The following is a 12,532-nucleotide window of genomic DNA, read 5'->3' as shown; positions in this document are numbered from 1 at the left end:
AAAAATTGAATAGAAAAATAACAAAAAAACACGAGAACTAACGAACGAACAACAAACAGTCTGGCAAAGCCTAAAGCTCAACACAGAACAATCACCCACGAATCACAAACACACCCCAATATATGGGACTCTCAATCAAAGGCAGATAGACAACACCTGCCTTCAACTGAGAGTCCCAACCCCAATCAACACAACATCAGACTACACATAGAAATACATAAACATAGACTATAAACCACAACCCCGGAAATACTACATCAAACACCCTTTAAACAAACACACCACCCTGAACCACATAAAACAAATACCCTCTGTCACGTCCTGACCAAACTACAATACTAATTAACCCTTATACTGGCCAGGACGTGACATTTGCACACTCTTGGTATTCTCTCAACCAGTCTCTTGCATTACAGAGACTCAGACAGAGAGCATTATAGAGACTCAGACAGAGAGCATTATAGAGACTCAGACAGAGAGCATTATAGAGACTCAGACAGAGAGCATTATAGAGACTCAGACAGAGAGCATTATAGAGACTCAAAGAGAGATTATTATTATTATTATTATAGAAGGACAGCATTATACAGAGAGCGAGAGAGAACTTCTGTGAGAACTTTTGGAACTTCTGTGAGTGTAATGTTTACCGTTCATTTTTATTGTTTATTTCAATTTTGTATATTATCTACTTCACTTGCTTTGGCAATGTTAACATATGTTTCCTATGCCAATAAAGCCCCTTGAATTGAATTGAGAGAGATAGAGAGAGGGAGAGAGCGAGGGAGAGAGAGAGAGATAGAGAGGGAGAGATACAGAGAGAGAGAGAGAGAGGGAGAGGAGAGAGGGGGATACAGAATAGATTGAGAGGGTGAGAGAATGAGATAGAGAGAGCTACAAGGAGAGAGAAAGAGAGATACCTGAATTAGGTAGAAAGCTTTAGTTAATGGGTGTCTACTCTACTGTACTGTACATAACATACCATTAAAACATAGATCTCCCTTTCACTGGTTGAATAACATGCTTTGTGTCATGCTTTGTGTTTTGAATAATTTTGACCGTGAATCAGAAGTGAGACACAGGCACTAAGGTAAAGGAGAAACGCTGAAGTTATTAAGTACCATGACACTGCATCAGTGAGACTCTGACTCACTCTGACTACAGAAGAACCCCAAATCTGAAGCACACAATGCCCCTGCTCAAGTAGGATAACTTAGTCACTAAGTAAAACGAGAGAGGAGGAGGAGACGAGGAGAGGAGGAGAAGTTTGGGGATAATTGCAAAAGCAATCTGTATTCTCTGCAGGAGTTCCTTCTTAAATCGTCTCCCCCCTCCCCCTCGTCTCCCCCCACCCCTCCCCCTCGTCTCTCCCCCTCCTCCCCCCTCCCTCACTGCCTGAAACTGTCTGTTCCGACCTTCAACCTGTTTCAATCAAATCAACTGGAGTCACAACCCTGCTTTCTGCACGCTAATCCACACACACACACACACACACACACACACACACACACACACACACACACACACACACACACACACACACACACACCAACTTCATAGCCGCATCAGCATTAACTGGCGGATGAAATAGAAATGGATCTCTGGAGCATCTCTCTACCCCTCTATCACTCTCTTTCTCTCTCTACCCCTCTATCACTCTCTTTCTCTCTCTACCCCTGTCTTTCTCTCTCTACCCCTCTACCACTCTCTTTCTCTCTCTACCCCTATCTTTCTCTCTCTATCCCTCTACCACTCTCTTTCTCTCTCTACCACTCTACCACTCTCTTTCTCTCTCTACCCCTCTATCACTCTCTTTCTCTCTCTACCCCTCTATCACTCTCTTTCTCTCTCTACCCCTCTATCACTAGCTTTCTCTCTCTACCCCTCTATCACTAGCTTTCTCTCTCTACCCCTCTACCACTCTCTTTCTCTCTCTATCCCTCTATCACTCTCTTTCTCTCTCTACCCCTCTATCACTCTCTTTCTCTCTCTACCGCTGAGTTAGCAGAGCTAACATGATACAGCCCAGACTCCCAGGCTAGCAGTGAGTTAGTGGAGCTAACATGATACAGCCCAGACTCCCAGTACAGGCTAGCAGTGAGTTAGTGGAGCTAACATGATGCAGCCCAGACTCCCAGGCTAGCAGTGAGTTAGTGGAGCTAACATGATGCAGCCCAGACTCCCAGTACAGGCTAGCAGTGAGTTAGTGGAGCTAACATGATACAGCCCAGACTCCCAGTACAGGCTAGCAATGAGTTAGTGGAGCTAACATGATGCAGCCCAGACTCCCAGTACAGGCTAGCAGTGAGTTAGTGGAGCTAACATGATGCAGCCCAGACTCCCAGGCTAGCAGTGAGTTAGTGGAGCTAACATGATGCAGCCCAGACTCCCAGGCTAGCAGTGAGTTAGTGGAGCTAACATGATGCAGTCCAGACTCCCAGTACAGGCTAGCAGTGAGTTAGTGGAGCTAACATGATGCAGCCCAGACTCCCAGTACAGGCTAGCAGTGAGTTAGTGGAGCTAACATGATGCAGTCCAGACTCCCAGTACAGGCTAGCAGTGAGTTAGTGGAGCTAACATGATGCAGCCCAGACTCCCAGGCTAGCAGTGAGTTAGTGGAGCAGGCAGGGTGCACTATAATAAGGGATTGGCTGTGCTGATAGACAGGCTTGATCAGTGGGACACATTTGACAGAAGTACCGAAAGTAACACAGATTATAGTACCAAATCTTTTTTTCATGTTCTAGTATCGAAAAATGACTGAAGTTTCGGTATACCATGCAACACTGCCGAAGAGGAGCGCCTATGCCCTCAGCGCCTCTGCAAGAAACGTGTGCAGTGAAGGCTGCACAGTGAAGGCTGCTCAGTGAAGGCTGCTCAGTGAAGGCTGCACTGTGAAGGCTGCTCAGTGAAGGCTGCACAGTGAAGGCTGCTCAGTGAAGGCTGCTCAGGGGAGGGTGGCTCATAATATTGGGAAGAATGGAGCAAATGGACTGGCATCAAACACAAGTCAGTACAGGTCTATAGCAGGCCATGGAAACACAAGTCAGTACAGGTCTATAGCAGGCCATGGAAACACAAGTCAGTACAGGTCTATAGCAGGCCATGGAAACACAAGTCAGTACAGGTCTATAGCAGGCCATGGAAACACAAGTCAGTACAGGTCTATAGCAGGCCATGGAAACACAAGTCAGTACAGGTCTATAGCAGGCCATGGAAACACAAGTCAGTACAGGTCTATAGCAGGCCATGGAAACACAAGTCAGTACAGGTCTATAGCAGGCCATGGAAACACAAGTCAGTACAGGTCTATAGCAGGCCATGGAAACACAAGTCAGTACAGGTCTATAGCAAGCCATGGAAACACAAGTCAGTACAGGGCTATAGCAAGCCATGGAAACACAAGTCAGTACAGGTCTATAGCAGGCCATGGAAACACAAGTCAGTACAGGTCTATAGCAGGCCATGGAAACACAAGTCAGTACAGGTCTATAGCAGCATTCCACCAGCCCGTCCTCCCTAATTAAGGTGCCACCGACCTCCTGTGGATGGCAGACATTTTTGAGTAGCTCCTTCTATAATGTCTCTTGGTGTTTTTTACTCGCTGATTAAAGACGCAGCCTTTTTTTCCTGGGTTTTCCTGGCAGCCTTTTTTGCTGCCCTTTCAACCGAGAGAGAAATGCTCCTCTGAGATCCAGTGAGATACTCACACACTGTTAACTGATACATATTCACATGCAGTGCCTTTGGAAAGTATTCAGACCCCTTGACTTTTCCCACATTTTGTTACATTACAGCCTTATTCTAAAATGGATTAAATAAATACAAATCCTCATCAATCTACAGACAATACCCAAAAATGATATCACAATACCCCGTAATGACATCACAATACCCCATAATGACGTCACAATACCCCATAATGACATCACAATACCCCATAATGACGTCACAATACCCCATAATGACATCACAATACCCCATAATGACAAAGTGAAAACAGGTTTTTAGAAATGTTTCCAAGTGTATTCAAAAATGAATAACAGAAATACCTTATTCAGACCCTTTGCTATGAGACTCGAAATTGAGCTCAGGTGCATCCTGTTTCCATTGATCATCCTTGAGATGTTTCTACAACTTGATTGGAGTCCACCTTTTAGGTTCCTTTTGGCAAACTTGTGTGTATATTAATGAGGAAAACCAATAACTTGATTCATTTTAGAATAAGGCTGTAACGTAACAAAATGTGGGAAAAGTCAAGGGATCTGAATACTTTCCGAAGGCACTGCATATATTATGAATCATCCATATGTTTGAAAAAATGTAAATATCATTTTTAGGTCATATCGCCCAGACCTACACACACACACACACACACACACTACACACACAACCAAACACTACCACACACAACCACACACTACCACACACAGACACACACAACCACACACAGACACACATACACACTGATCCACTGACCAGGTAGGAACCCTATATATATATGGCTGATGTCAATATAATGTGTATAGCTTTCTACAGCATAAACATTTCTAGTAATCCCATGAGGACTCATCCATTTGCCTTTCATCAGAGGGTGAGTGAGTCACGTTGAGGAATTCTTTGCGGCAAGCAGAGGGGAGCCAACATGCATGACCTTGCTATATTCTTGGCATATCTGAGAAGGTTGTATTACTGATCTTCTATAGACCTGTAATGATTTGTGTTACTGTTTGACAATGAAATGATCATGTTTGTTTTGTTTCAAGAGTTTATAAGGAGCTGCACATTTTGATATGTCTTTATTGCATTGTATGTTTTATGGTTGATGTATTTTTTTTACAGTGTCCAGATTGAAACTTTTGTGTTGAGTTGACTGGTTTATAAAACACATTCCTGTTGTCGGATCAGAACATTCACATTGAGTTGATTAGATTAGAATCTGGGTGTGTTGTTCCCGCGTTTTGAGGTGGGGAGGGGGGTTCGCTTGAATTTGGTTAAAACGGCAGTGAATTGGCTCATACTTTGAGAACTTGCAACCAAGCTCCTGTGTGTATAAGACACACACACACACTGTGTTTTCTCTTAGACATTATTCTGAAGACACGCGTAAACCCCGTTAAATCAGCCTGTTGGTAATAGTAATGTCCTCTGTGTTATTCTGGAATGTATCAGGCATATCATGTACACTGGAATTCTTTGAGTGTCAATTCTTTTTTGACTAATAAATTCTATTAGTTTAACTGAGTAAATGCATTCCTCGTTTTTACAGAGTAATTATTTGATTGACTATACGCCTGTAATTTAGTAGGTCTATTGATAGTTGTTAATTCCACTATACACATAGCACATACTTGGGTAATGAACTTGACATCCCTGAGCTACTTGCCTCAATAAATTAATCCTAAAATATTGGGTTGCCAGGATTAGCTATTTGTTACTAGGCTCTTTAATAACTGCATAACGGTGCAAGATAGATACATGTTCATTCTAGTCATACTAAGAGGTGATGTAAGACTAGATCCTCCAGAGACACACAGGGCCTGCTGCATTTGTTCATACTGAGAGGTGATGTAAGACTAGATCCTCCAGAGACACACAGGGCCTGCTGCATTTGTTCATACTGAGAGGTGATGTAAGACTAGATCCTCCAGAGACACACAGGGCCTGCTGCATTTGTTCATGTAACCATGGAGTTAGATGTAGTTTATTATTATTCAAAATCATTTCTACATAATAACGGATGGATGATTTACACCAAACCAAACCTGACCTAATCTAACCCAACCTGATTTAACCCAACCTAATCTAACCCAACCTGACCTAATCTAACCCAACCTGACCTAATCTAACCCAACCTGACCTAATCTAACCCAACCTGACCAAACCAAACCTGACCTAATCTAACCCAACCTGACCTAATCTAACCCAACCTGACCTAATCTAACCCAACCTGACCTAATCTAACCCAACCTGACCTAATCTAACCCAACCTGACCTAATCTAACCCAACCTGACCTAATCTAACCCAACCTGACATAATCTAACCAAACCTGACCTAATCTAACCAAACCTGACCTGACCTAATCTAACCCAACCCAACCTAACCCAACCTAATCTAACCAAACCTGACCTAACCCAACCTAACCCAACCTAATCTAACAAAACCTGACCTAATCTAACCAAACCTGACCTAATCTAACCAAACCAAACCTAATCTAACCAAACCTGACCTAATCTAACCAAACCTGACCTAATCTAACCAAACCAAACCTGACCTAATCTAACCAAACCTGACCTGACCTAATCTAACCAAACCCGACCTAATCTAACCCAACCAAACCTTACCTAACCTTAGCTAACCCAACCTAACCTAACCCAACCTGTGTGTGTGTGTGTGTGTGTGTGTGTGTGTGTGTGTGTGTGTGTGTGTGTGTGTGTGCGATTCCAGGAATGGAATCTTCTCTGATATAGAGGGTTCTAGAAAATCGACTTTTAGAATGTATCATATTAGCATTACAATGCTAAGGAAGGATCTGTTGATAGTGTACAATCATCTCTAAGTGTGAGTCCCAAATCACACCCTAATTCCTATATAGAGCCCCATGGGCCCCTGGTCTAAAGTAGTGCACTATATATATAGGGAATAGGGTTATATAGGACCCTGGTCTAAAGTAGTGCACTATATATAGGGAATAGGGTTCTATAGGGTCCTGGTCTAAAGTAGTGCACTATATAGGGAACCAGTTGCCATTTGGGACACATAATAAGTAGCTATACTGTTGTGTCAGTGGGAAGTACTAAGGCTGTTCTGGCTGTAAGCCATTTAGTATTCATGTTCAATCAGGTGACTCCTGCCAGTATTGAGTTCAATTGAAGGGAAGGAATCCTGGCATGGGGCCGTGTAATCGCGTTCACGCTGTGGAGCCAAACACAATTAGTCATTTGTACTGGCTAAATAGCTGCGTAATGAAGAAAGCCGAGAGAAAAAAGTGCCCTGTTCAAAAGAAAAAGAAAATAAAAATGTCAGAGACAGAGCAGATCCTGAGATAGAGAACTCTTTAGCTATCTATCTCTTCTCTCCTACTACTGTATGTTCATAAGTCTGCGATATATCCAGACATCTTCATGTTTTATTCTGGACTACCTTTATACACCTGTGACAACAACATGACCGCAGGACAGGTGCAACCCCCCCCGGTCTGCCTCTTCAGCACCAAGGACAGCGCCAGTCGATATGTCTGTCTCTTCAGCACCACGGACAGCGCCAGTCGATATGTCTGTCTCTTCAGCACCACGGACAGCGCCAGTCGATATGTCTGCCTCTTCAGCACCACGGACAGCGCCAGTCGATATGTCTGTCTCTTCAGCACCACGGACAGCGCCAGTCGATATGTCTGTCTCTTCAGCACCACGGGCAGCGCCAGTTGATATGTCTGTCTCTTCAGCACCACGGGCAGCGCCAGTCGATATGTCTGTCTCTTCAGCACCGCGGACAGCGCCAGTCGATATGTCTGTCTCTTCAGCACCACGGACAGCACCAGTCGATATGTCTGTCTCTTCAGCACCAAGGACAGCGGCAGTCGATATGTCTGTCTCTTCAGCACCACTGACAGCGCCAGTCGATATGTCTGTCTCTTCAGCACCACGGACAGCGCCAGTCGATATGTCTGTCTCTTCAGCACCACGGACAGCGCCAGTCGATATGTCTGCCTCTTCAGCACCACGGACAGCGCCAGTTGATATGTCTGTCTCTTCAGCACCGCGGACAGCGCCAGTTGATATGTCTGTCTCTTCAGCACCACGGACAGCGCCAGTCGATATGTCTGCCTCTTCAGCACCACGGACAGCGCCAGTCGATATGCCTGTCTCTTCAGCACCACGGACAGCGCCAGTCGATATGTCTGTCTCTTCAGCACCACGGACAGCGCCAGTCGATATGTCTGTCTCTTCAGCACCACGGACAACGCCAGTCGATTATGTCTGCCTCTTCAGCACCACGGACAGCGCCAGTCGATATGTCTGTCTCTTCAGCACCACGGACAGCGTCAACTGACACGACGACAGACTTGCAACCCAAACATATTGGTTCAGCACCGTGGACAGCACCAAACTGCACGGCCATGCATTCAACACCATTGACAGAAGGTAAGTGACACAGCTGTCATTTCAGCACCGTGGACAGCGCCATGTGTTATTTATGGCAGTCCATTCAGCGCTACCTGTCTGCCGCCTTACAGCTGGCATTACCCTAGACAGCTCCTAACCAGCGTTGGCGATTATGACCGGAGCTGGCACTCCTTACACTTTCTTTCAAGGGGCAGTAGTCTAGGAAACATGGAAAAAAACAAAACAAAAAAACACTTGACTTGAAGGATGCATTTAAGACACTGATATTAAAAAGTAGGTATATTTTCTGGGTGATTTAAATAACTTGCTTGTAACAGATGACATTCATATTCTGACTATCTCTGAAACTCACTTAGATAATACCTTTGATGATACAGTGGTAGCAATAGACGGTTATAACATCTACTGAAAAGACAGAAATGCCAACGGGGGCGGTGTTGCGGTCTATATTCAGAACCACATTCCTGTAAAGCTTAGAGAGTATCTCATGTAAAATACTGTTGAAGTAATATGGCTACAGGTTCATTTGCCCCACCTAAAGCCCATTCTTGTGGGAAGCTGCTATAGACCACCAAGTACTAACAGATAAAGTAATCCTTCTAACCCCCCCCCCCCCTTTAAAGGATTTAGATGCACTATTGTAAAGTGTTTGTTCTACTGGATATTATAGGTGAATGCACCAATTTGTAAGTCGCTCTGGATAAGAGCGTCTGCTAAATGACTTAAATGTAAATGTAAATGTAATCTGGATGAAGTGTAAAATGCTTGATAATGTATGTGATATCAACAGAGAGGTATATTTTCTGGGTGATTTAAATATTGACTGGCTTTCAGGAAAAAACTTCAAACTGTAACCAGTGCCTGCAACCTGGTTCAGGTTATCAGTCAACCTACCAGGATAGTTACAAACAGCACAGGAATGAAATCATCAACATGTATTGATCATAGCTTTACTAATGCTGCAGAAATTAGCTTTAAAGCAGTATCCAAATTGATGGGATGTAGTGATCACAGTATAGTAGCCATATCTAGGAAAACCAAAGTTCCAAAGGCTGGGCCTAATATAGTGTATAAGAGGTCATATAATACATTTTATAGTGATTCCTACGTTGATGATGTAAAGAATATTTGCTGGTCTGTGGTGTGTAATGAGGAGCAACCAGATGCTGCACTTGACACATTTCTGAAAATTGCTTATTCCAGTTACTAATAAGCATGGACCCATTAAGAAAATGACTGTAAAAACTGTTAAATCCCAGTGGATTGATGAGGAATTGAAAAATGGTATGGTTGAGAGGGATGTGGCAAAAGGAATGGCAAATAGGTCTGGCTGCACAACCGATTGGAAAACGTACTGCAAATTGAGAAATTGTGTGACTAAACTGAATAAAAAAAGAAGAAACTACACTATTAAACAAAGATCAATGACATAAAGAATGATAGTTAAAATCTTTGGAGCAACTTCAATGAAATGTTGGGCAAAAAGGCGAACTCAGCTCAATCATTCATTGAATCAGACGACTCATTCATCACAAAACCCACTGATATTGCCAACTACTTTAATGATTTCAGCAAACTTAGGCATGACATGCCAGCAAAAAACACTAACACTATTTTTTTATTAGATTTCTTTATTTAAATAGACAAGTCAGTTAAGAAATACATCTTATTTACAATGACGGTCTACCCAGGCCAAACCCTCCCCCAACACTGACTGCTCTGGGCTAATTGGGCACCGCTCTAGCGATCGTACTACTGATCACGGCCGGTTGTGATACAGCCTGGGATCGAACCCGGGTCTGCAGTGACGCCTCTAGCTCTGCGATGCAGTGTCTTAGACCGCTGTGCCACTCAGGATCCCTAAAATAAACGTATTATTGACACTACACATCTAAGTATATCTGACCAAACGATGAAAGACAAGCGTTGTAATTTTGAATTATGTGAAGTGAGTGTGGAAGAGGTGAAAAAATGATTGTTGTCTATCAACAATGACAAGCCACCGTTGGTCTGACAACTTGGACGGAAAATTACTGAGGATAATAACGGACTATATTGCCACTCCTATTTGCCATATCTTCAATTTAAGCCTACTAGAGAGTGTGTGCCCTCAGGCCTGGAGGGAATCAAAAGTCATTCCACTACCTAAGAATAGTAAAGCCCCCTTTACTGGCTCAAATAGCCGACCAATCAGCTTGTTACCAACCCTTAGTAAACTTCTGGGAATTTTTTTGTTGTTGACCAGATACAATGCTATTTTACAGTAAATGAATTGACAACAGACTTTCAGCACACCTTGGCAGCAGCTAATGTGGATCCCTAATAAAACTCAAATACGAAATATGACAATATATGTTTTAACTTTTGATCCCTTAACCTGTCCAGATAAGAAGTAATACATCATATTCCGTTCATTTGTAGTCCTACAATTAACCTAAAAGGCTATACACCAACCATGCAGGGGGGGAAGGTATAGGCCTAATTCCAAGACATTACTCAAAACAAGCTGCCTAGGTCCTAGTGGGAGTCATCACTTACCCGAGGCCCCCTGCATCCAGCCGCAGATCTTATAGACCGTGGTGGTGGAGAACAGGAAGAAGAGAGTGAAGGAAGCGATGCAAGCCATGACCAACATCATCGACATCCCGACGAAGAAAGACGCGGCCTTGAACGCGGTGGAAGGGATCTGAGCGAACTCTGTGAAGGTCCCTGTGCAGTCGAGCTCTCTCTGGATTCCGTCGCCGGTGCAGAAGTGGAAGAGGCCGAAGTAGCCGGCCTGAGGGGTGTCCACGCCGTCTCCGATCCAATAGGGCTGACTGAAGATCACCACGTTCAAGATGGCGAACAGGATGGTGAAGATGGCCCACAGGAGTCCGATAGCACGGGAGTTGCGGACGTAGTTATGCTGGTATAGTTTAATGTCATCGGACGACATGGAAGGGAGCATCGATGCGGCCGATCCGGGTATCATTGTAGCACAGTTTGTGTTGTATCCTAGTCCGGATATTATGAAGTAGCCTAGATATGCTTATTAAATTAGGTAGACAGTAGTTATTTCTGCTGTAAAAAGCACCCAACAGTAGGCCTAGCCTAGATTGAATCAATCACATCAAAGGCAACATCTGGACAGCATATTCAACTCATGACGTCGCATGCCGATGCTGGTGCATAAACTGGATAGTCAAAACGTTTATCTGCAAGCTCGCTCCTACGTTTCGACTAAGTGATAACTCTGAGAACTTGGCGACTCCTGAACTAGTGTTTGTGAGAAATAATCCCCTCCCACCTCTCTCGTAGGCTACGAATGCCCGTCTGTCAGACACATCGCTCTTGGCACGTGTCCTTGAAAAAAACACAGCAAATATCAGATTGTCATTCGGATATTACACATGACATTTCACGAATTATCAAATTTAAAATCGATATACATTTTTTTTGGCCTACCAATAGCTTACAGAACAGCAGTGACTGCAATAGGCTATGCCTCCAATTTCCTAAGCAATGTAGACGACAGCGACAGGATCAAACCGGAGCAAACGAAACGCAATGTCTGTAATGACTTCCCTCCCTTAACCCAAATCACAATCCTGCGAGATGATTCACAGCATCTAGCCCGGCATAAATTACACACAGCACTGTCCCGGTACTTTGCTACGGAGAATATTTTCACGAGCTACGGCAGCATCAGCAGCCTCTGTCAGTGATGCTGAAAGAAAGGAGAGAAGAAGAGGAAGAGAGGAGTGAAAAGAGGAGAGACACGATTCAATAACCGCACCAGATGAAGCGGATGGTGATGTGCGTGGCAACGCTGACGGTGTTCAGTTCTCTCAACCTATAACAACATTGCATCTGTCTGCCCCATGAGGTGTTTAAATATATCCTGTTACATTCTATCCAAGCAATATATTTCAAAGAGACGTGTAGCCCTACATTCGTGACTAGCCATCCAAACACTGCTGCATCAATCCCAACCTCGCGTTCTGGCTTTGGTACCGTCTGTAGGTTACGGACAGATCCGGACGACAAGACAAGCCCACATCCTCGCAATCACATGATCTGCGCTTGTCAGTTTGCGCGTCGAAATGGAGGCTGTACAATAATCGCAAAACAATTTTCAAATGCTGACGTGGCTCGGTCAGGGCGAAAATGGCCTCTCAGATTCAGTGGTCCGGTTAGTGCACGCCTCGCGCCTCTCGGTCTTCCTATGACTGAGTTAAAGATGGTAGACTACCTGTCGTGCAGGACTGAACGCCTCACAGGAGGATGTCAGATAAGATGAGGAAGGACATTCAAGTATGCTGGTGTACGAGGAAACAGGCACCTTCCCACATACCAGTTTACTAGAATGAAAATGACTGGAGCTACTTATTCACCTGTGTGGCCATATTGTGTTTGGATGACTGCAACT

At 44.1% G+C, this 12,532-nt stretch overlaps 1 protein-coding gene across 7 annotated transcripts in view; it reads right to left on the bottom strand.

The window, feature by feature from the left end:
* LOC115197684 (LHFPL tetraspan subfamily member 3 protein-like) overlaps positions 1-12,326 on the bottom strand; it is a 50,368-nt gene extending 38,042 nt beyond the window's left edge. The window contains exons 1-2 of one of the 7 annotated variants that reach the window (XM_029759435.1): positions 11,569-12,325; positions 10,663-11,466 (exon numbers count right to left, since the gene is read on the bottom strand). In XM_029759435.1, the coding sequence (XP_029615295.1) occupies positions 10,663-11,095 (433 nt within the window). In that variant the 5' untranslated portion in view covers positions 11,096-11,466; positions 11,569-12,325. Of the gene's footprint in view, positions 1-10,662 lie in introns of all 7 variants that reach the window. The other 6 variants (XM_029759434.1, XM_029759437.1, XM_029759436.1 and 3 more) reach the window with 6 other exon arrangements.
* Between the last annotated feature and the right edge of the window lie 206 nt (positions 12,327-12,532).

The sequence above is a fragment of the Salmo trutta genome, chromosome 7 (assembly GCF_901001165.1).
Source record: "Salmo trutta chromosome 7, fSalTru1.1, whole genome shotgun sequence".
Taxonomy (NCBI): domain Eukaryota; kingdom Metazoa; phylum Chordata; class Actinopteri; order Salmoniformes; family Salmonidae; genus Salmo; species Salmo trutta.
Note: the sequence above shows the minus strand (reverse complement) of the source record. Positions and strands in the feature narration are given on the sequence as shown.